Source organism: Podarcis cretensis (assembly GCF_951804945.1).
Source record: "Podarcis cretensis genome assembly, chromosome: 1".
Taxonomy (NCBI): Eukaryota; Metazoa; Chordata; class Lepidosauria; order Squamata; family Lacertidae; genus Podarcis; species Podarcis cretensis.
Window position 1 is genome coordinate 136,879,971 of NC_137170.1, and position 24,737 is coordinate 136,904,707.

Sequence of the window (24,737 nt, forward strand, 5' to 3'; positions counted from 1 at the left end):
TCTTTCATCATCCTGTTCTTTATTGTTTTAAACAGCTTTTGTAAAATGTGCTAAAGTACCTTCACCTCTAAACTGGGTAAACAAGCTAGTTCCAGAGCTATCTTTTATATCCAACGCCCCCCTAACTGGAGATTGTTAAGCAGTAAGAAATTGTACCAGAGTTCTGAGAATTTTTTTTAAAAAGTTGCTGAATGTTTTATATACTGTATAGAAAAAGAGATGTCCAAGTCTCAATGCTATCTAGAAACAATGTGTTCTGATCTGAAAGTCCTGGGTGACTTCACTGCCATGCAATAAGTACAGCCAAGAGCACCAAGTAGGGTGCCTCCACCCTCCATATTTTCAATGAAGGGGCTAGGCCCTCTCAAATTTATGCGGTGACAGAGCAAGGCAGCATGCATGGGTACAGCCAGGGCTTGGGGGGGGGGGCATAACTTGCCAGATCTCAGTTCCAGCACTTCTCAGCTGTGTGCCATTGCCATTCTAATTACTTTACAGTAATTACTTTTTACATTTTTAAATATTAAAGATTTCTGGGTTTACAAAGGTATGCCTAATGTCTCTTTTTTCAAGTTACATTTAGAACAAGGGTGAGTTCATGGTGAGTTCTGGCACCTCTTTTTCTAGAAAAACTGTTATGTACTGAAGTTCTCACCCTGGGCCAGTCTTGATAACCAATGCAGTAACCAAAATTGTTCAGCAATAAAAGTAAAATATATCAGAGACAGCTAGTACAGTATCAATATAACATCCTTTGTCAGGTGAACACCAGACATCCATTACAAATTTGCTCTCCCCCGGCCCCCCCCCCCCCACTTTATTTGCACCTCTACACACAAACACACCCCATGTTTAGCTATACCTGGAATAGCTGGAGAAAAGAAAAATAACGAGCGAAACTTGGGGGGGGGGGAGGGAAGGAAGCACCTTTACCCCACCAGAAACCTGAACTAGCTTCGTGCCACTTACTAATTTTTTTGCTTCTAGAAATGTATACACCGCTTGATTGTAAAAATAAAACCCTCAAAGCGGCTTGCAAAAAAGCAAAGCAAGGAAATCGAGAAAAATTCACAGCTATTCTTTGTAACACACAAAAGTTAAAATACTGAAACAGATAGAATTACAGTACGTGAACCGGCTAAGCACTTGAAAGAACTACAACTCCCACAAGCCATTGCGGCCGGCTCGGCGGCGCTCGGGCTAGAAGCCGGGTGGAGACTACAGTTCCCAGCAACCTCTGCTGCAGGTTAGAGGAAGGCCAGCGGCCTTGCGGCGGCTTTCGGGCTTCTTCCTCAAGGCGCCGTCGGCTCCGCAGGCGAGAGGGAAGCGGCGGGGCTGGGCCGGTGTTGCTGCTGAGGTGCGCGGCTGCTGCCCCCCCCAAACGCCCCTGGGCTGCGGGCGGGGGGTGGGCAGGGGGGAGCAGGGCCTCCGCCGCGGCCCCGTGAAACGGCCTCCTTTCGGAGGCTGGCGTTGCAGGCCTCGCCACGGGCCTAGTCCTCAGTGAGGTGCTTCCGCCGGGGGCCTGGGCCCCACTTCTTCGGGCGGTGTGTTGTTTGCTTGTCGCTTTTCACGTGACCGAGCATTCGCACAGAGAGGAAACGCGTCAGGGAGCAGAAGAGTCCCGGCCGGATCCTTCGCACCCTCCTCCTCCCGGCCCCTTTGACCACGGGACTTGTTTGCCCCTACAGGCCCTGGCGTCACCTCTTGCGTTGCCCGGGGAGAGGAGGCGCCTCGATTTCGGACCGAGGACCGTTTCCCCGTGTGAACGCGCAGGGCGGGATGGTGACAGGCCCAGCAGGGCAGGAGCGCCAGGAGGGGGGGGTCAGAGGTTTCTTCTCCAGTGTTTTGGGGCCTGATACTTCCACGGGGGGGACGACGCAGGTGGCGCTGTGGGTTAAAGCCTCAGCGCCTAGGGCTTGCCGATCGAAAGGTCGGCGGTTCGAATCCCCGTGGCGGGGTGCGCTCCCGCTGCTCGGTCCCAGCGCCTGCCAACCTAGCAGTTCGAAAGCACCTCCGGGTGCAAGTAGATAAATAGGGACCGCTTACTGGCGGGAAGGTAAACGGCGTTTCCGTGTGCGGCTCTGGCTCGCCAGATGCAGCTTTGTCACGCTGGCCACGTGACCCGGAAGTGTCTCCGGACAGCGCTGGCCCCTGGCCTCTTAAGTGAGATGGGCGCACAACCCCAGAGTCTGGCAAGACTGGCCCATACAGGCAGGGGTACCTTTACCTTTACCTTACTTCCACGGGGGCCAAAACTGACTTGCGCATGTTGCCCGTGTGAGTAACCCACCTGCTTTCCCCTCCAGGCCGCAGAGGGCAGCTGGGCTGGGCGTTAGGCGGGTCCCGATGTGGGGCGTGGAGTGTTTTCACAGGCAGGTGCTGCCCTGGCTTCTCCTTTCCTTCTGCCTAGTTGCCCTTGGGCTATGCTGCCTCCCCCCTGCTTCTGTTTCCTGATGGAAAGCTCCAAAACATGTCTTCTCCCACTTGGAGCTGCTTGAGTAATAGTGCCACTGTATTCTGCTCTGGTCAGACCTCACCTGGAGTACTGTGTCCAGTTCTGGGCACCACAGTTCAAGAAGGACACTGACAAACTGGAAGGTGTCCAGAGGAGGGCAACCAAAATGGTCAAAGGCCTGGAAACGATGCCTTATGAGGAACGGCTAAGGGAGCTGGGCATGTTTAGCCTGGAGAAGAGGAGGTTAAGGGGTGATATGATAGCCATGTTCAAATATATAAAAGGATGTCACATAGAGGAGGGAGAAAGGTTGTTTTCTTCTGCTCCAGAGAAGCGGACACGGAGCAATGGTTCCAAACTACAAGAAAGAAGATTCCACCTGCTTGGCAGGGGGTTGGACTCAATGGCCCTTGTGGTCTCTTCCAACTCTATGATTCTATGAGTTGCTTCACAGTGTGGGTATAAAGGACTTTCCAGGTACAGTGGACGCTCGGGTTGCAAACGTGAACCAGGCGGGAGGCATGTTCGCAACCCACAGTGTTCACAACCCGCAGCGCTGCGTCTGTGCACACGCGGGTCACGATTCAGTGCTTCTGCGCATGCGCAAAGCACGATTTAGCACATCTGCACATGTGTGCGCACCGAAACCCAGAAGTAACCCGTTCCGGTACTTCCGGGTTTGGCACGGTGTGCAACGCGAAAACGCACAACCGGAAGCGTCTGTAACCCGAGGTATGACTGTCGTCCTAAGTGGCATATGTAATGTCCTGACAATATATATGCTGGAGGAACCCCAGCCAGCTCCCATAGTGGTTCCTCTCTCCTCCCCACAACTGCCACCAAGGGGGCAAATCTAAATAGCCACCATGTCCTGAGGGGGAATGAAAAAGATGCAGTAACAGCTTTTTCTAAACAAGTTAATCCCACCCTGCCATTTCTGTTATAACCTTTTTAAAGCAATGCTTATCATTGTAATCACTTTTTGAGGTCTGCCTGAAAAGTATATGAAATAAGTAAATAAAATAAATGGATTAGGATAAATCTGCACTTTAAGTAAAAATAGGTTGGTTAGTGGAGCAGTAAACTTCCTCTTGCCATATATCAAGATATTACAGACCATCAGTTTACCAGGTATTTCCATATATGCCTTGATAAGTCACTGCTTAGTAAAAATACCAATACATTTATTTCCATATGGGATGGGGCTCTATACAGGGCCCATCGTATGTAACAAGAGATATGATGTGTAAACTGGACTAACCACTTTCCTTGACCAGTCATTCTGTCCACTGTTTCTTGATTTTCATTCCATACTTATATCTTTGAAATCTATGCATAGTTGTAATTTATCCCCCCCCCCCCAATGTTGTGAATGGAGTCATGTCAGAAGGATAGGAGTCTGAAGACTTCCAGCCATGTAAATGGCAATAATTTCCTCCAGTCATTAGCAAACCTCAACAAAGACATTCATTCAGTGCTATCGTTGGCTATTTTCAAAGGACAAATATTATCTAAGCATCTTTCTCATGGTTTTAATTTTACTTTAAAATATGGATATTTTTTCAGATAACACCAGTGTAACATAATTGATGAAAATAGAAAGTTCTGTAGTAAAAGATTATTTTATCTTCTTCTTTAAAGGTCTGTGTTATAATTTCACAATGTTTGGAAATTTATTTGATGAAGACTTCTCCTTTTTGTCAAACAATCAATGTGGGAAGCAAAAATCAAAACACAAAGATGCTGAGCTGCTTGTTCCTAGAGAAAGCACCAATTTAAGTGGAATAAAAAATCAGGGTGGAACCTGTTACCTTAATTCACTTCTTCAGACTCTACTATTCACACCAGAATTTAGAGGTACTGTACAGTATTTTTACATTTTAAAATAGCTTTTTCTGAATGCCGTATTTTGTGTTATTTCACACAAAGTAGTTTACCTTACTTTTCTTACTATATAACCTAGGAATGAATGAATAAAAAACTTCCTAAATGTATTTCTAAATGTTGTATTGGATTATAGACCAGAGTATCTAAGGATTGAGTAAAATTCACAATGAAAGATACAAAGGTTGAAAGTAACAAAACAGGCTTGTGTGGCATAATGAAAGTTAACAAATGTATACTCTGAAAAAGTATACAGTAGTACCTTGGGTTACATACGCTTCAGGTTACAGACTCCGCTAACCCAGAAATAGTGCTTCAGGTTAAGAACTTTGCTTCAGGATGAGAACAGAAATCAGTCAGCAGCAGGAGGCCCCGTTAGCTAAAGTGGTGCTTCAGGTTAAGAACAGTTTCAGGTTAAGAATGGACCTCCGGAATGAATTACGTAAGTACTTAACCCGAGGTACCGCTGCATTTGGGTAAGACTGTTGATATTTTTCCAGCATCAAATATTAGGCTAGATGGCTAATTGTTGATCCAGAGCTGTAGCATAGACTTATTTTATTCAGAATTGATTTGAGGTTTTGCCTGTTATTGTAAGTTGGTCATCACCATAGTGCCTGATCCTGAATCCGAATAATATTTCTGTTTCATGTCTGTGTGCCTCAGACTTAGCTTTCCCTTATTAGATCATCTCATCTTTCTGTGGATGAATGGGCAGGGCTCGCTTGCTTCCCACTGTATTAAAATGATCCTTTTTGTCTGCTTTCTTTGAACAGACATTAAACTCTGCAAGCTCACTGTTTTTTTGAAAAGCCAAATTGTGCAAGGACCAACACTGACAACTTCCTCAGAATAAATAAACCTTTTGTCCCATGGGGAATGGACAAAAGCAAAATGGTCATGCTAGCTGGTGCCTATGGAAATTGTGATACAAACCCATTTGGAGGGCAAAGGAGCAAAATGAAGTCTGATTTCTATTTGCACACTTCTTTATAATTGTGGTGTTGGTAGGAGATTTGTTCTCATATTGGTATTTTTCATTTTTGTTGTAGAAGCACTGTTTTCTATAGGCCCTGAAGAACTTGGTTCTTTGGAAGACAACAGTAAGCCTGAATCAAAGGTATTCAATTCTATACTTCAATCAGCTCAAAGGTTTATGACGTTCACTATGTTAGCTTGGGCCACTCATTCGCAGTTTAAACTACATCACAGGATCATCATGAGGATAAAATGGGGAGAAGTCTGTATTCCACCTTGATCTCTTTGGAGGAAAAATGGGGTATAAATGCAATAAATAAATAAAATATTTATGAAGATGACGGATAATGTATTTATAACGCAAAGCTGGGGATCCACACATTACTTCATGTGCTCATTTAATCTACAAAGCAGGGATTTTCCTGCATAGGTTCTGGTGCAGTGCTTTCAGAATACACACAGGTCCTGTTGTGCAAACACTCATTACACAAACCTTTAGTTATTTGCACATGAAGAATTTCTGCACTAACATCACTACATGAACATCTACTTTAGATATCTGAGCATGTTAAACAGTGAGCAGTTCAGTGTCTAAAAAGATTCTCTGACCAAGTGCATTCTCTGTAGTTGGAGTGACTAATCAATATAAATAATATCAAATCTGTCTTAGCTCTGTGCACTTAAAAGCTGTGAGGCATTATTACCATGCACAGGGGAAAGCCTGGACTGTCCCTTGATATATTCTTAAGAAAAGTAATTAGGTGAAATTGGGTTTAAGCAAAATTATTTTTATAGAGTTGTTTCACTTGGAAGAGAGAGCAAGTTTGTTTTCTCCTGCTCTGGAGGGTAGGACTCAAACCAAGGCTTCAAGTTACAAGAAAAGAAGTTACATTAGGAAGAACTTTCTGGTGGTAATAGCTGATCAACAGTGGAACAGAGTCCCTCATGAGGACTCTCCTTCCTTTTAAAGCAGAAGTTGGATGGCTGTCTGTCATGGGTGCTTTGGTTGAGATTCCTGCATTGCAGGGGTTGGACTAGATGACTCGGGGTCCCTTCCAACTCTACAATTCTGTAGTAATGACTTGTAATAGGATACCTCATTTACCGTATTTTTCGCCCTATAGGACGCACCGTCCCATAAGGCACACCTAGGTTTTTGGGGGGGAAATAAAGGGAAAAAAATTATTTCCCCCCAGGCGGGGGCTGGGGCGGGGGAGGCCCGCCCGAGCTTCCCCTGACCCCAGCCCCCAAACAGGCAGCTCTCTGCAAGCTGTGGGAGCCCAGCGCTGACTCCCGCTGCTTGCGGAGAGGTCCGCGAAGCCTGGAGAGCGAGAGGGGTCGGTGCGCACCGACGCCTCTCGCTCTCCAGGCTTCACCGAAAGCCTGCATTCGCCCAATAGGATGCACACACATTTCCCCATCATTTTTGGAGGGGAAAAGGTGCGTCCTATAGGGCAAAAAATACAGTATATTTGTTTAGTTGTGTTTGTTACAGGTTATAACAAGTTCTTTCCTGATTAGCCAAACCTTTTCTTCATTGAAATGAAAACATTTAAAAAGCACTTTGGGGCTAAATGTGTTCATATGGCTATTGAATAGAGACGGGGAATCTGTGGCGCTCCATATGTTAGGCTTCAACTCCCGTCATACCTGATCACTGGCCAGACTGATGGAAGTTGTAATCCTAACATCTGGAGGACTACAGGTTTCTCACCCTACTATATAATATTCAACTAAACAGATGTAGTAGTTTGCTAAATGCATGATCCAGCCAAAGCTAAGCAGACTTCAGCCTAATTGATATAAATGGAAGAACTGAACTGTACTTAATTCTTTCCCACTGAAATCAGTGTAAGTTAGAAATCTGGTTGAATTATGGCCTAATATTTTTTGAGGAAGCACAGTTAGTTATCTCGTAGCCTGCAGAGGTTCATCTTGAAGCAGCTTGGAGGAGGCCATTCTTTGTTGTGGCTTCCAGGCTGTGGAGTGACCTCCCCACTGAAATAGTGCAGGTATCTACTGTGGTGAACTTCTAATGGGCTGCTTAAAATATATCCATTTACTCAATTTTTGCCTCATCTTTGATTACAGCTGGAAGATTTCTAGCTACTGTAAATGTGATGTTTTGTTTTTATTAGATTTTTTTTATTGTACATTGAATTGTTTGGATTGAATTGTGTTTTTGTATACTGACTTGGTATTTAATGAAAGTCAGTACAGTGGTACCTTGGGTTACAAACACTTCGGGTTACAGACTCCACTAACCCAGAAGTTGTACCTCAGGTTAAGAACTTTGCTTCAGGATGAGAACAAAAATCACGCACTGGCGGCAGCGGGAGGCCCCATTAGCCAAAATGGCACCTCGGGTTAAGAACGGACCTCCAGAATGAATTAAGTTCGTAACCAGAGGTACCACTGTATGTAATTTTTTTAATTTAATAAATATGTTCCTTGAAGGTTAATGGAAAGTCAGCTTCTTAAAGTTTATGATCATTTCTGTTTAGGTTCGAATAATCCCATTACAGCTCCAACGGTTGTTTGCCCAACTTCTGCTCCTAGATCAACACGCTGCATCTACAACAGACCTCACTGACAGCTTTGGATGGAATAGTAATGAGGTACAATATAGTATTCATTGATAGCATCGCTTGCCCTGAAGGTGGTTTTCCCCGTGTTTCCTTTTCCTTCCAGAAAAAAAGGAAATAAAAACGTTATATTTTGTCAAACTACTTTTGTTCAGAGCTTCACTGAAGGTAAATATCAGTTTCCTTCATAAAGGAAGGGAATATGAATATTTATATGGTATCACTACATTTGCCAAATAATTTATTAATAATGTTGACAATTTTTAAAACCTTTAACATTTGTATGAAATCCCTGCGAAGTATTTTGCTAGCCTGGCGGCCTATATTGTCAGCCATATATTAGCCTAGGGTAGGGATGGTCCACAGCTCTGCTTCTCGACCCACACCCCTATAATCCACCCCATTCATCATAGTCTCCTGACCCTCAGGAGAGGCTCGGGACGGCAAGATACTGGGAAGGATCCAACCCTTTGAGGTGGTTCCTCCCTCCTTCCTGGTTAATATTTCATAGGTCTTCAAACTTTAATTTCATTGGTAGTTTATTAATTTTAATTGGTAGGCATACAAGTTAAGGGCATAATTATTTTTGAAGATTCTTTTGTTTCGGGTATGTTTTTGTAATAGGAAATGAAAGGCAAAATATTAAAATAGTATAATTTCCCAACAATTAGTGGTAGTCCATGACATGTTTGCGCTCTTAAAATGCTTTCATATGTTGCTTTCAATATAGCTTCATCTTGCCTTTGGAACGCATGAAAGATGCTCAGACAGTTAAAATGGGAATTGTGCTTTAGGCCACAGTTCCATTGCAGACCATACTCTAGCACAGGAATGGCTAATGTGATGTTCTCCAAATGTTACTAGATTTCACCTCTCATCAGCCCCAACCAGCAAGGCTAATGGCCAAAAGCCAGTGGGAATTGTAGTCCAGCAACACCTGCAAGTCACCACATTGACTGTCCCTCCGCTAGTAGATATGAGGACATCCCATAATGGGAGTTCATGTTATATAGCTATCAGTTGGAAAGACCACAAAGATTCCAATTTAGTGTGTGTCCCTGACACCGGAAGAACAAACTAAAATGACAGATAAGCAACCACAAAAAAGACACTGCTGGGTTAACATGACATCTGTTGAGCACTGCTGTGGCAAGAGCTTTAGGGACGTTGTAAATTAGGTTAATTTGCATAATTGGATCTTAATTGAAATGAAGAGGAAAACTCTTTTCAAGCAATGTCAATTCTTTTTTTAAAAATAATCTCTTACCTTGCAGGAAATGAGACAACATGATGTGCAGGAGTTAAATCGGATTCTATTCAGTGCTTTAGAAACCTCCCTTGTTGGGACCTCTGGTCATAATCTAATAAACCAGCTATACCATGGGACTGTTGTTAATCACATTGTCTGTAAAGAGTGCAAGAATGTCAGTGAGAGACAGGTAATTCCGTGGGCAAGTTTCAGAAGAGTATTCTGTGCGCTCTCTTGTGTTTCCAGTGACAAATTTTTAACCGGGAGTCCTCTGCAGCTTCACATTTAGCAATGCAGTCCTGTTAGAAATGTGCAGATCAAATTTTAGTCAAGTTAAAATTTCTCAATACAGCTATCTGTTGTTCAGAACTCAATGTGATTATTAGAATTAGTAATGTTTTTAAAATAAACATTATGGTACAAATGTAATCTTAGAAACTAGTCCAGTTCCCCACCTTTGCCCAAAATTTCAAAGATCTTTGGGATTGCAATGCAAATCGCAATTGTATATTTTTAACTCTTGCTATGCATAATTGACACAGCTTTTGAGCCAAAATAACCTTACAATAAGCCAAGGTATGAACAAGTCTTTCACCCCACACAGCCCTAGCAAGCAGAAAAACAGGAAAATTTCCATTTAACAGTAGTTTCCCATTTTATCGACACCAGGAAACTGGTTGCCATATTCAGAACAGGCCAGGATAGTAAATCAAGGTTTGAAGTTAGCTTGACTTGTTCTGAAACTGTTAACCATTGTTTCCTGGCCTTGGTGGACTCGGGTTGTAGTTTTCTGATGAGCTATACAAATAAGTCCATAATGTCTTTAAAATACCTTTTTAAAGGAGGGCTTTCCTCTCTGCTCGGCTTCGTAGGAGGATTTCCTGGACCTAACAGTTGCTGTCAAAGATGTATCTGGCTTGGAGGAAGCCTTGTGGAATATGTATGTGGAAGAAGAACATTTTGAGAAAGATAACTTGTATCGATGTGGAGCATGCAATAAATTAGTTGAAGCCACAAAGGTAGTATTTTACAAGTATTCTTTACTCAGATGTTGAGTACAGTGGTGCCCTGCAAGACGAATGCCTCGCAAGACGAAAAACCCGCTAGACAAAAGGGTTTTCTGTTTTTCGAGGCGCTTCGCAAGACGAATTTCCCTATGGGCTTGCTTCACAAGACGAAAACGTCTTGCGAGTTTTTTCCCTTTCCCCCCCCTTTTTCTAAGCCGCTAAGCTGCTAATAGCGCTAATCCGCTAAACCAGTGTTTCCCAACCTTTTTTGGGCAAAGGCACACTTGTTTCATGAAAAAAATCTCGAGGCACACCACCATTAGAAAATGTTTAAAAAATTAACTCTGTGCCTATATTGACTATATATAAAGTAACTCTCTTTAATAGGAATCAAATAAACACAAAGAAAGTATTTTATAATTACTTTATTATGAAATAGTAAGTAAACAGAAATATGAAAAATTATAAAATACTTTATTCAGTGCGCCTTTTGTCCCTCTCCTCGAAATGCTCCAACTCAATGTTCCTCCGCGGGCAGGCCATTGGAGAGCCGTGTCGCCCACACCGCAGCCCAATACAATATGGCAAGCGGCAACCCCTCCACACTCCCCACCTTAAGCCTCCACACGCGCCCTGCCCAAAGAGATGCCCGCCCACGCGCGAGGGGATCCTTTACCTCAGCATCCCGCCAAAAAAAAAAAAAAAAAAAAGAGGGCGGGAGACTGCGGTCCCTCAGAGGCTGGGCGTTAGGAAGAAGCAGCCGCCTTCATCCAAGCAGGAGCAGCAGCAGCTGTAGCTGTAGTAGCGCCAAGCTGTGCCGGGGACTCCGTGCCTATGAGGGGAGGGAGGGGAGAGAGAGGAGAGGCAGCAGGTCGCCCTCTTAAGTCACGCGCGCGCAGGCACCACCACGCATCCCTCGCGCCCTCTCGCAGAGCCCCTGCTCAGCACCTCCCGCCTCGGGGACGCCCGTCATGAGCCGCTGAGAGGCCGCCAAGCCTCCAGGCTGCTCCCATTCAGCCTTAGGCGCGCGCCCGCCTCGGGAAAAGCGGTGCTGGGAGGCGGAGAGAGAGAGAGAGAGAGGACGCCGCTGGCCGCGTCCCACCCTCAGTCAGTCGGCTCGGAGCTACTGAGGAGAGGGAGGTGGGGACGACGGCGCGTCTGTTCCGCTCGGGGCCAGCGTGCCCCCCGCCCCCCTCTCCAGAATCCCCAACTAAATACGATGCGCTAAGGGAGGGGGGAGAACCCACCCACAAAGAGGACGCCTTTCTGCAGGGCGCCTAAGGCCTCTCGCCGCCCGACTCGCCCGCCTCCCTCCCACGGCACACCAGGCAACGTCTCGCGGCACACTAGTGTGCCGCGGAACACTGGTTGGGAAACACTGCGCTAAACCGCTAATAAGGATGCTTCGCAAGACGAAAAAACCGCTAGACGAAGAGACTCGCGGAACGGATTATTTTAGTCTTGCGAGGCACCACTGTATATAACATCCTAAAATAAGGCTAATTATCTTCTGCGCAAAATTCATTTAAATGTAAAATCCATTCATTGTGTCATGTGCTTGGATGGTTGCACTCTAGATGATGGAAACATATTCCTGTTGTAATTGGGAGAAATGGCCAGTGAAATGTTTTGTAATCATGTGCAGAGCTATGGTAATTCTTCCAAGATGCTCAAGTCACCCCTCTTCAAAATGGTGCCCTGGATATGTTTTGGAGGGCTTCAGGTTGGGAAAGGCTGACATAGATCGTGGGAAGGGCAAGTATTCTATTGCATTTCTGAAAGTCCTACTTCCCGTGAAATTTAAAGGAGCTTCATGAAATAAATGTATTGCAGAGCTATGATCCTCCTGCAAATGTAGGCATTTGGTGCAGACCTGCTTTCAGTTCTTATTGTCGAATATGGATTACTAGAGTGTGAAAATATGGGATGATTTTAACTTTTCCAGAATGTTTAAAATATATTCTCTTGTTAAGTACTTTTAATGATTATGAATAAAATCTGTATGTTTTAATTTATATATATTTGCTTGTATAATTTTACCTTGCAAAATTAGGCTAAGCTGTCTTCTCTTTGGATCCCCCCCCCCGTGTATTTTGTCTTATTCATGGACTATCATTATATTTGTAAAATTTACATTCCACCTTTCCACCCAATTGTACTAGTAGCAATAAGATACAAATAAAATAAAATGCATTAAAATGGGAATAAAATAAAATAAAAATAGAAAAACATAGCTTTGGTCACCAAAATATGATCACTTTCCTAAAAACGTTTTACTTATTTTACAGTCTGCTAAACTACGCAAGTTGCCTCCGTTTCTCACAATCTCCCTCTTGAGATTTAACTTCAATTTCGAGAAGTGTGAACGATACAAGGAAATAAGCAGCTATGCATTTCCAATCCGGATAAACCTCAAGCCTTTTTGTGAGCAGGTTGAACTATTTTTATGTGTCTAAATTTTCATCACTTTGAATCATTAATGTTTTATGCTGGGTGTTTTGGGGATAATTGCAGAAGCTGTGCTCTTGTTTACTGATACAATCTTCACTTAATTCTATGTCCAGTTTCTTACTGTAAAGGTTAGAAGAGGTACATATCTTACTATAGTATCCCTTAGGGCTGCTTGGTCAAACATTTATTTATTGCACTTACACCCCACTCTTTTCTTTAAGGAGCTCAGGGTGTCATACATGGTTCTTTGCATTTAATCCCTACCACAACTGTCTAAGGTAAAGGGACCCCTGACCATTAGGTCCAGTTGCGGACGACTCTGGGGTTGCAGCGCTCATCTCGCTTTATTGGCCGAGGGAGCTGGCGTCATGTGGCCAGCATGACTAAGCCGCTTCTGGCGAACCAGAGCAGCGCACGGAAACACCGTTTACCTTCTCACCAGAGTGGTACCTATTTATCTACTTGCACTTTGTGCTTATGAACTGCTAGGTGGGCAGGAGCAGGGACCGAGGAACAGGAGCTCACCCTGTCGCAGGGATTCGAACTGCCGACCTTTTGATCGGCAAGCCCTAGGCTCTGTGGTTTAACTCACAGTGCCACCCGCATCCCTGTCTAAGATATGTTAGGCAAAAAGACAGTCACTGTGCACAACCGTGCAGGAGTCTAACCTGGAGTAAGTAGGTTGTCCACACCATGGAGGAATGGATGAGAAGAGTTCCTGATGGTGGCTATTTATATTATAAATGTTAAAGTGCCCCAAAACACTCAGCTGTATCTCTCACATTGGAATATCCATGTAATGGCCTGTACTTTGATATTTCCAGTTCAATGCATTCTGTTTTTCTTGCTCTGTCTTTGATTGTTTTTACCTAAGTTGTGGAAATAGCTTTTGATTATTGTTGTCTTTTTTTTTTTAAGACTGAAGTGGATGATTTCAAATACATGTATGAGCTCTTTTCTGTTATAATACACAAAGGTGGCTGTTATGGAGGACATTATCATGTTTACATCAGAGATATTGATGAACTAGGAAACTGGCAGGTGCTAGTAAGTTGATTTCTATATGTGTATACTTTGCAAATAAAGAATTAAGGCATTTTTATATGAACACACACTGGAGTAAAGCATAAATCATCATTCCTCCAAGGAGCTGATGACCACATATATGGGAGTTATCCCATTGTATCTTCATGCCTAAGACTGTTAAATGCAGTTCCTGTCGCAGTGTATAGATGAATTTCCACTTTGTTATTTTCTCAGTTACTCTACAGTAAGAGCTGTTCGACAGTGGAATTTGCTGCCAAGGTGTGTGGTGGAGTCTCCTTCTTTGGAGGTCTTTAAGCAGAGGCTTGACAACCATATGTCAGGAGTGCTCTCATGGTGTTTCCTGCTTGGCAGGGGGTTGGACTCGATGGCCCTTGTGGTCTCTTCCAACTCTATGATTCTATGATATAAAGAGACGAGATCATATAAGTTTAGATTTGATTATTTACTTCCCTCCTAAAGCATCTTATGTGATTATTTAGATAAGTATAAATGATTTCTAGTATTTAAAGGTTCTTAGTTCTCTGTATCAGATTTTACATGATTTCAGGACCGAAACTTCATCTCTGAGGCCAGGAATCTCATATATGTTGCATTGTAGAGCACAATTTTACATGAAGGTTCAATAGTGAGAATTGGTATTGATATACATTAATAATACATTTAATAAAAAGCATGAAATAATGACAGTTGAGTACTACATGATAATCAGTGGAAGGCAGATAGACTTTTTAAAAATGCTAGCCTGCCTTTGGCATAACAGAATGTACAGCTCTGTCTTTCTAGTTCTTTTTTCTTTTTTGAAGTTATTTTTGATCTCTTGGAGGAGGAAAGCAACATGAATGATGAAGATAAGGATTTGAAAGATATTGAAAATGCAAAAGAGAAGGAAAATCCATTACGAATTTTAAGAAACATCTTATTGGAGGTAGGGTACGCCAGAATACCTTTCATGCTCCTTAATTATATTTAAGATGATATGTATTTAAACTGTACATTTCAACACTGCTGTTTTAAGTTCAGCTCTGAGACTGAACATTTCAGATTTTTCTTTTTAAATATTGAAGTTCAAGATCTTCTGGAACTTTATGTGTGTTAAAATAATTTTCTTTTTGTGTGTAAAAAAAAAATTCTGTGTTACACAAGTTAGCAAAACTGAGAAGCAAACACAAGATTTGTCTTTGAAAGAATTTCCCACTTATGTCCTTCAGCCGCTGACTCTTATACATGAACCAAGACAGTCATGGAGTCAGTAGTTGGTACATAAAGAGGAACTTTTTAAAAAGCCACTTTGGTGCTCACAGTTCAGAGGGTGTGTTAAAGGATCTGTTTGTGTTTGGGAGTGATTAGGTGAGCTGTATTATAATGGGGGAAGGGAGCATGTTTGGGACCCGATTTGGCCCCTCTGCTAGCACTTGCCTGTCCCATTTTGAGTAATAATTAATTTTAGTGTTTGCAGATCAATCAACAGTTATCTAATCTTGTAGGAAGAGTCTAAGGAAATTGCTGTGGATCGGTTGGCACAGAAACTTTTGGAGGAAAAAAGTGTGTCCTGGAACAAGAAATACCGTAAACAGCATGGACCAATACGGAAGGTATTTGAAGATAATTCTGTTTTATCTCTGTTGGCTTTAATCCTTTTGCACTTTACAATATGTCTTACACAGTTCAACATAGAAAGTGATACTACCTGAGTTAGTGGTGATTTTCCTGTGGCATGAGTGGCCATCCTGTTGTTTTCCACTTCCCAGCAGGTCTTGCTCCTACGGAGCAGTTGCCAGGACTGAAGGTCCCTGCCTTCCAGCCTTTCTCAGGCTCCTCCTCTCCCAGATGTTTCCCAAGCAGACTCAAATTGTGTCTGCACACCTCTGGTTTCTGTTCTGCTCTCCTCATTATTCTCTGTGTTCTTGAAGATCAGGGAGGAGGGGAGTTTGTTGCAGCGGGAAAGTCCCTGGATTCTTCAGCAGCCTCTTGACCCCGCAGCCTCGGTGTCAGCCTCAGTGTCTGAACTGCTCCCTGTCGCCGGCTCTTCCTGCTCACTGAACCCTGTTGCTCCTTCAGCATCCAGCCCCTCCTCCCAATCCTCTCCCTCTGACCTCTTCTCTGTGTCCCACTACCAATCCTCTGGCTCTGAGCTTTTGTACTTTGGGCTTTCCCTTGGTTCCCCAGCTGGTGCTTCCCACCACCCCGCTGTCTAGCCATTCCCTGACAAATAGGTATGCCAGAAGCATTGATTTAGCGAAACACAAAGCTAAAATATTTGATTTTTATATAGGGTGGTGTGATTTTTACGTTGTGGTCAAACCAGGAGCATATGCTGCAACACTGAACAAAGATTGTTAGCTCTTAACTTTGTTACCTTTGTTCCTGTGAAGCTGTGATCTATTTTTATATTTTGTTTTTTCTTTAATGGTTGGTTGACCATATTGGGTATTTGATTGACTGATTCTATCAAAGCCTTTCCTCAGATTATGGAAAAGAGACTTAAGTACAAACTAATATAACAATGAAGTATACAGAAAATCTCCAAGTTTCCAATGGATCTTACATATGCTTCCCTACATATAAAGAGAAAAAAATATATTAAACACATTATCTTCCATTAGTAATGATAGGTAAATAAAAGTTGGGGAAGGCAAATATATGTTGAACAGCCCTTTTCTTTGCACCTCATAAATCTTAGGAATTGTTGCGAGATGGAAATTTTGCCTTTGGTTTTGACTAACCAAAAGTTAGCATTAACATCCAAACATGAACAAACTATGGTTGTTGTTTTTTTAAGCCAGCTTCAAATTTGGCTTATGATACTGACTTGTTTTAGTTACTTTAAGCTGCAGCTAATTTTAGATATGGTTAAGGGTGTAACACCAAATACAGTAGCAGAAAACAGAAGAGTGAACTTCTGAAGATACAATGTGAGAGAATAGGTGGGAGCAGCTCATGCAGCCAAATTCAGAAAAATACAGTTCATATCTGAAGGAAGTTAATTGATAGTAAGTATAATTAATTGATAGTTGTAACATTTTAAACTGGATTTTAATAAGACCTTTTTGTCACCCCCTTTCTCTTTTACCCTTTAGTTTTTGCAGAGTCATTATCCAACATTTCTTCTAAGTTCTGATGAAAGCAAAGTTAAGCTGAACGATCGTCATAAACTCCATTTTGGATCAGCATCCCAAAGCATCCCTCAGAACCATGAGGTAAAGATGTCATCAGAAAAAGCAACAACAGGTTTACGGGAATATTCATCCGAATCCCATTGGTTTGATTTGAATGACTCCAAAGTCCAGCCAATCAGAGAGCAAGAGATTGAGAAACAGTTTCAGGGGAATGAGAGTGCCTACATGTTGTTCTATCGACAATCCCAAATGACAAGACCATCTGAAGGTACAAAAAGTATAGTGTGTGCTTTGTGTCTTCATATTGCTTTTAGTTATTTCCTCTTTATTAAACAGTCATGAAGTACCAGTTTGTACAAGGCTTAAAAAGACAAAAATTTAGAGACAAATGTTGAAATAACATAGATCAGAATGTTCCACTGACTTCAGTAGCAAAACTTGTTATTAAGTATTGTGAGGATTGTAGTCTTACCAAAACAGTTGTTGTGTTCTGAGCAGTTAGTTTTAGGGATTTCCATGATCCTTCAGCATCTTTTTTGAGGAATGGAAGTTTTTGAGTGACTTTCTCTTAGTTTGTAGTTTAATAAACTGTAAGCCAGAGGAAGAGTGCCCTAGTGATGTAAAAAGGATATGCATGCAAATCTGAATTTCAGCACTTCCTAGCCCTTTTAATATGTGTTTTCAGTTATTCAATTAATCAGTTTATTTTGACACAGCTCGAGGAAATCCAAGATACCGGGTCCCCATCCATCTCTTGAATGAAATGGATGCCGCTAATATCAAACTGCAGAAAAAGAGGTAAGTCAGCTCTGATGACAAACGGGTGGTGTGTAGTTCATGCAGGGCTTCTGATCAGGATTGCAAAGATCATACAATCATCTTGCAGTCTTGGAAGCTTTTTGTTCTGGTGCAGGCTTCTATGAACAGAACGGGAAGGGAAGGGAGGTGATAGTTGCAAAAACAAGCCACCCACAGCTTTCTTCTTCAAGCCCCCCACATCCCTTGCCACTTTCCATGTTGTTCCAGAATCTCCCCCAATGTTCTTGAGCAATTGGATATATGTGCAGGGGTGCAGAAGGAATGGGGAATCAACCAAATTACCTTTCTCCATTGTAATCACAGAAGTCTTCACTGGATCAGAGAGCCTTCTCTGATCAGAGAATCAATTACACTTTTTGAAAATATTAAATTCCTTATAAAATTCCAGCACAGTGCAACATGCATAATTAGTAAAAAATAAATAAGACTTTTAGAATGACATTTTATGAAGTAAGATACAAATTAAAGAACTTGTCTTTACTGTGGGAAGTTTCTGAAGGTATGATTGGTAAGAAAATTAAGTTTTTTGTTCAATTTTGCTCAGATTTTTCACTGAACATACTTTTCTGTTAATATTTCTTAAAGGGCAGAATATGACCTGGCAAACAACAATATTGATTTACATCTCCATATATTTTCTCACTATAAATTTTACAATGGAGCTCTGCACCCAGCAGTTTCTCAGAAGGAAAGTGTTCTAGATCTTACGATTGATAAGAGAAAAACACTGGGAGAACTTCAGCAATTGGTATTTCAGGTATTTGCTGTTATTCTATTTCCCCAAACTTTCACCGAGTTTAAGTTTCTTTAGTAATAATAGGCTTGTAGAACAAGCAAGATTGTTTGCCTACATACTTTGATATGTACTTTAGTAACTTGTAGAGTGGATTACTGTAAGATGACCCTTATGTATTATAAATTATTTAGTACTATGGCATCCTTCAGGAGAGCCGCAGCTACTTGTGTGAATTGTTTATAAACAACATGATTTACATAGCCATATCTGCATTTCTGAAATATATTCACTTTTTGTGAATAGTTGTTGGAATTTTGGGAAGGAAACCTTGTTCTCAGCCTTGCAAAGCCTCTTCCAGCTGGACTGCATATATACCAAACACTTGAAGGTAAGATATCTTTAAAATTACATACATGTAACTGTAAAAACAATCCCCCACTCCAAATACTTTTAAGATTATACGTATTTATTGGATTATGCTGGAGTGACCAGTTAATCCTTTCTTCAAAGATACGTATGCATCTAAAAGCATCTTGATTGCTATGGTAGACATCTTCACTAATATCAGTTACCATAGAATTAAAATTTTATGTATGCCACATTTCTAATATGCGCAATTACCTTCCTCTTTTAAACATGCCATTGACACAGCATTGAGTCAATGAGGCATAGCAATAGTGGGGAACCTTTTTCAGCCCAGGTGGCAGTAGTGGGTATTTGTGCAAGAAGCCAAAAGTGGGTGGTGCAATGGACACGACTTGCCTTTGATATAGTAGATTACATCCAAAAGCCAGAAGGTTTCTACACACACACAACCTCTTTTCCCCATCTGCAGAACAAGGATGCATTCCAGCTACGGAAAAACAGCTTGAGGAAGGCATGGAGCAGCAGGGCTGATGAGTGGTTTGGCCTGCCCTGGGGAGAGAGGGGGTGACCTATGAAGAGTCCCAAGGGCTGGAAAGAAAACTGAAGGGCAATAGCAACTGGTCCATCAGGGCAAATGGGGCACTACCCAACCAAACTCAGCCTGCCCTTGCCTTCCTCCCATAGCTGTCAACGTTTCCCTTTTTAAAAGGGAAATTCCCTTATTCTGAATAGAAGAAGAAGAAGAGTTTGGATTTGATATCCTGCCTTTCACTCCCTTTAAGGAGTCTCAAAGCGGCTCACATTCTCCTTTCCCTTCCTCCCCCACAACAAACACTCTGTGAGGTGAGTGGGGCTGAGAGACTTCAGAGAAGTGTGACTGGCCCAAGGTCACCCAGCAGCTGCAGATGGAGGAGCGGAGACGCGAACCCGGTTCCCCAGATTACGAGACTACCGCTCTTAACCACTACACCACACTGGCTCAGTAGGATTCCTCGCAAGAAAAGGGAAAGGTTGACAGCTATGTTTCCTCCTTACTTAGAACCAGCCCAAAGGATGGCACTGGCTCCTCCTTAGTCTCAGTGCTGCCTTCATAGAATTCAGCAGGGTATAAGAGGGGAATAAAGCCAGAAGTGGTTGGCTCTGGCTTAGCCTACTGCCTCCTTGCCTTCCACCCTACCCTGTTGCACCATGCTCCACAAAAGGCTGCATCTGGCCCCTGGGCTTGAGGCATAGGCATGTTGCCTTGTTGACATAAATAGCTGTTCCTGACCACATGGTTGGATGTTTTTCTTTAAAATTCTTTGGTGTTCCAAACGTCGTATCATAATGGGAGGGAGGGTGAGCTAAACTTACTCTCTCTCACTATTTTTCTATGTGCAATTATTGATCTGGAGGAGCATTCAGTCATGTGGATTCCCTCACTTGGCAGTCTAAAATTTGCTTAGAATGGGATTGGGAGAAGTGAGTGACAGAAAAAGAGCCCCCAAATGGAGATGCACTCATTTCATTGCATGGAGCCACATGATCTACATAAGGCTAAATTCATCCTGCTGCATCTAGTAATCGAGTTTGTGCAAAGATACAATGTGAGGATACCCTTGTGATGCAGCTTTGCACCTATATGGTACGAGTAGATAAATGCTCACAAATCTGTTTCCTCAAACTTCTTATGCTTGGCAGATTGGGGCTCCTATCTGCAGTGATTTCTGTGGGCATCCAGACTTAAAGAATATGCACATGAAGTAGAAGTCTCTGGAGAGGGGAAATTAGCTGATGAGCAAAGATCTGTTAGTAATAATAATAATAATAATAATAATAATAATAATAATATTTTTTTATTTATACCCCGCCCTCCCCAGGCAAGGCCGGGCTCAGAGCGGCTTACAAGCAATAATAAAAACAAGATGAATGATTACAACTTAAAAACAAAAATAAAATACAACATTAAAATAATGGAACATTAAAATATTAAAATGTAGCCTCATCGCAGGAGGAGAAGGAAAAGAAAAAAGAAAGAGAGGGAAGGAGGGAGTTGGTAGAAGAAGATTGGAAAAAATTTAAAGTTTATCTTCAAAAATATTGTAAAATTAAGGATTGCTACAAAGATGTTGGGAAAAGAAAATTATGTGGTTTTAGCAGAAATGACATAAAGGATTAAGTAAAAATGAATTGGTGAAAGAGAGAATGTAAAACTAAGATAAATTATTAAGATAAAAACAAGGTTGGAAGGATTTGCTGAAATAACAAATTGATTTAGAATACAAAAACGGGAGGCGTGAGGAGGTCAAGGAAATAAGCAAAGGAAAGAAAGCTATGTAAAGGTTTGATCTGGTTTTTTTTATTGTTTGTATTTTTTCTGTTTTTTTACTTTTCTTTTTTCTCTTTTTTTCTTTGTAATTCTTAAAATTTGAATAAATATTATTGGGGGGGGAAAGAGAGGGAGGGAGGGAATCAAATTGGCTCCAAGCCGAAGGCCAGGCGGAACAACTCTGTCTTACAGGCCCTGGGAGAAAGGTGGCATTCCTACTATTCAGACTTGTAAAATAATAAATTTTAACACAGACATTTCAGAAGCAAATTTAAATAATTTTTATATCACTGTACTTCACATTGGCAAATACTTCTGGGCATAATGTTTCCTGGGCAGGTTAAGTGGTTACACTTGACGTAAGTGTTGCCACAAAGCTCTCTTACCCCATTGCTGCATCTGGATCAGCTACATAGTTGCAGGTGGAAAGGCATACAAGCAGTAGGTTTTTTTATATATGTGATCCTGTTGCAACCTTCCAACAGTTTGACTTCATCCCCAAAGGCGCAATTCTCCATACTGTCTCTTGAGACAGACGTATGTCAACAACAACATAAACATACATGAAACACATCAAGGAAATACATTTTCAAAGATTCTTGTGTGGTGCTGATGAAAAATACCGTAGATTTGTCCTTTGTCTTGTTTACTAGTAAATTTTGGATGGTCCTACTATTTCTTTCCTATGTGGCAGAAGTATTAGACTGGCAAAAAGATACAAATTCTTTCACAATAAATAACTTAGAACAAGCCTAACTAAAGAATACAGATTAATTAACTTAATGCTGTAAATTGGCTTTTGGGCTGCATAGTTTGGGGGTTTCCTCCGTTTCAGAAGGAGAAAGCATTTAGCTAATAAAGTTACACTTTACAGTGAAACGAAGTCAAATGTTGTTGGAGATTCTTTAGACATAATTGGCTTATATAATTTTAAAGGGCCTTTTTACTTTTCAGTGTGTCTTTTTGGAGTTAAAAAACTATTTTGTTTGTTAGGGGATGATTCTACGTTGAGTGGCATTGGACTTTCTGATGGAGCCAATATATTTGTGTGGAATGGAAAAGAGGTACAAGACTATCTACCTTGTGAATGGGACAAACACATTTTGTTGTTTTTAAAGTTTATTTTCACTTTAAAGCTTATTATTTGTTGAATTGCATGCCATATCTTAATTAATGGCTAGAGTCTGTTTATGCCTAGAAGAAACATTGGTTTCATTTCCTTGTGGCAGGATCTTGTTGTTCTGCTATCATTCTTGTGTCATTTGCTTTTCTTGTTAGGAGTTTGCTTACCTGTGCCAACTGTGTGCATATTATTTCAATTTTGACAAAGCTCAAAAATTAAATGATAGCCACAATAGTTTCCTACACAAGGGCGCAAGCACACACAACTGGATATCCCTATCAACCCTGTTGTTCCCCCCCCCCTCCCGGCAATTTTACTATTGTATAACTAACACTTTTTCTCATCTAGTGGCCAAATGCATTTTTTATGAGCATTCTGTGTGTTTTTTTGATTTGTGGTTGAAATGGGCTTTGTTGTTGGGTGTTCATGCTATGCATTTTAAACATTTGTGGTGTGATAATGTATTATGTTTTTACCTGTCAGTTACCTAGAGGCATTTCACCCCCTTCTGAATAGCTGCATATGAATGGATACTAACATCTATTTGGATGCTTTAGTTAAGATTCCTGCTTTGCAGGGGGTTGGACTAAATGACTCTTGGGCTCCTTTCCAACTCTACAATTTTATGATTCTAAAATCTGACTTGAATGATTTACTACTTTGTATGTTCTATGAACGTACAGTGATTTAATAAGAATACAGTAAAATTACCTGCCTTTGAAATCAATTAAATATTTCAGCACAGAGGCTTGCCAACTCCCTGATTGAAGCATTCACATTTTATTACACCTTAACAAATTTTTGAGTATTAATTAAGGATATTGCTCAAAGTATACTGCTTGTGGCATACAAGGAAGATCATGGTTTTACAGAAACCTGCACTTGAAGCATTAACTAAATGTTCTCTCAGCTCATTATCTGTGCTCAAATAATTCTGCTTTGTTTCTATAGGTTGATGGAGTGGAAGTTCTGACTGGCATTGACCATGAACCTGTTCTTATAAACGTTCTTCGTTTAGCTGGACATAACGAAGGACGAGTGGGACAGCAATTTATGGAATCCCAGCATGTATTTCCATGTAGTTCAAACCTGAGAGCTATTTGTGATGCTTTAATGTCCCCCGAAGGGATTGTCTTAAAGAACCATTCAGGGTCTGAGAAAGACTCTGAAAACTGGAAAGTCATTCCTGAAGAAGATATGAAACAGACGCTCAGAAATATTGGGCTCAAGAATGGAAGCTCAATCCTAGTTTTAGACAGCCATGACCAAAGGTAAATCTTGTGAATTGAATTGAGATTAAGTGTTTATTCTCCTTTTATGTTTCATTGTGTAATTCAGTTGTGGAAAGCTATATGACAAGCCAGTTATGTGTTTGGTGATTTAAAAAAACCTCTAGGACCCATGCAGTATTGAGGGCAGTTTATGAGGAAAGAATGGGAAATGGCCATCTCAGGGCCCACTCATACAGGTGTCTCTTGAGTGTGATCCAAGTGAGACTCAGCAGAGGTCCTAATTTTCCTGTGAGGCAGTTTTCCCTAAGCCACACCCACCTGCCCTATATTTTACCTAATATGTAACATTAAGTGTGGGACAGGTGTTGATGTGACGGCAAAGAAACTTCCTATAGTTTCTTGGCAAACTGGGTTTGTTATTGGTGCGTTTTAAATTTGGCACCAAATGCAAGCCGTACTGGGACTGGTTCCACTTGGGAGCTCCTGATCAAAATTCCCAAGTGCAGCCAATCCCTGCCAGAAGCAAGGTTTGTAGGGATTTGTTGGTGATACCTGCAATCCCCATTTTGATAGGGATGTTCCTTTGCAGCCTGACTGGAGTTTAAGTCAGACTGCAAAGGAAGAAAGGAAAAAATTAGGGTGCACATAAAATGCCGTCCCAATTCTTTCCTTTGAAGATTGGCCACCTGAAGCCATGGTGGCACCAGGTGATTGACAGGTAGGCACCCCACCCACTTGTCAAAATGGCCCACAAGGGGTGGAGGAGCCCTGAAGAGGCTGTTAGGGTTGGGGGCTGTGCCTTGCACAAGGAGGCTTCAGCAGTGGGAGAGGACACTTTTTTCCTTTCTTCTTCTCTAGAAATGTCTTGCTCCATCCTGCTAAGGCATTCAGGTTCAAGCTGACAGTGACAGGTTGTCTCAGAAGAGTGAGAAATGAAATATTTCAACCCAGTTTTTTCTCGCCTCCCCCTCACCCCATGTGCCCTGAACAGTTCTGCAAGGCACCTAATCCAGGTTACCAGGGACCATGAACAGGAATTCTGTAATGCTTTTTTTTTTTTTTTTGCACATGCTACCACTTTATAAACATCTTTGATATAATTCAAGTGGGATTCTGTTGTCCTACCACCACCTCTTTCCACAATCTCAAGGACTCACAGCTGGTAACAATGTTTTTGCAACCAGAAGCATAAATATATTGAGCAAGGTCCATCAGTCTGTAGCTGCAGCCTGGTGTGAAGCTCAGTGGAGCCCCTTTTCTTTCCTTCCTATCTTACACGATTTAGGGCAAAGAACATGTAGGCAAGAGATTTGTTCTCTATTTAAGAGTATTTGCTAAAAGTCATGCCAGCTGAGAAGTTTTGTATGAAAAAGATTTATCA

General features: G+C 41.8%; 1 protein-coding gene across 6 annotated transcripts in view; it reads left to right on the forward strand.

Moving 5' to 3' along the window:
- The first annotated feature begins 1,271 nt into the window (after positions 1–1,271).
- Positions 1,272–24,737, forward strand: part of USP40 (ubiquitin specific peptidase 40) — a 51,490-nt gene continuing 28,024 nt past the window's right edge. Inside the window, exons 1-16 of one of the 6 annotated variants that reach the window (XM_079976142.1) lie at positions 1,272–1,345; positions 4,073–4,312; positions 5,392–5,459; positions 7,822–7,935; positions 9,177–9,341; positions 10,024–10,170; positions 12,447–12,590; positions 13,528–13,656; positions 14,477–14,581; positions 15,141–15,248; positions 16,734–17,040; positions 17,489–17,570; positions 18,177–18,348; positions 18,631–18,715; positions 21,995–22,065; positions 23,076–23,395. In XM_079976142.1, the coding sequence (XP_079832268.1) occupies positions 4,117–4,312; positions 5,392–5,459; positions 7,822–7,935; positions 9,177–9,341; positions 10,024–10,170; positions 12,447–12,590; positions 13,528–13,656; positions 14,477–14,581; positions 15,141–15,248; positions 16,734–17,040; positions 17,489–17,570; positions 18,177–18,348; positions 18,631–18,715; positions 21,995–22,065; positions 23,076–23,395 (2,213 nt within the window). In that variant the 5' untranslated portion in view covers positions 1,272–1,345; positions 4,073–4,116. Of the gene's footprint in view, positions 1,346–4,072; positions 4,313–5,391; positions 5,460–7,821; positions 7,936–9,176; positions 9,342–10,023; positions 10,171–12,446; positions 12,591–13,527; positions 13,657–14,476; positions 14,582–15,140; positions 15,249–16,733; positions 17,041–17,488; positions 17,571–18,176; positions 18,349–18,630; positions 18,716–21,994; positions 22,066–23,075; positions 23,396–24,737 lie in introns of those variants that run through there. The other 5 variants (XM_079976139.1, XM_079976143.1, XM_079976141.1 and 2 more) reach the window with 5 other exon arrangements.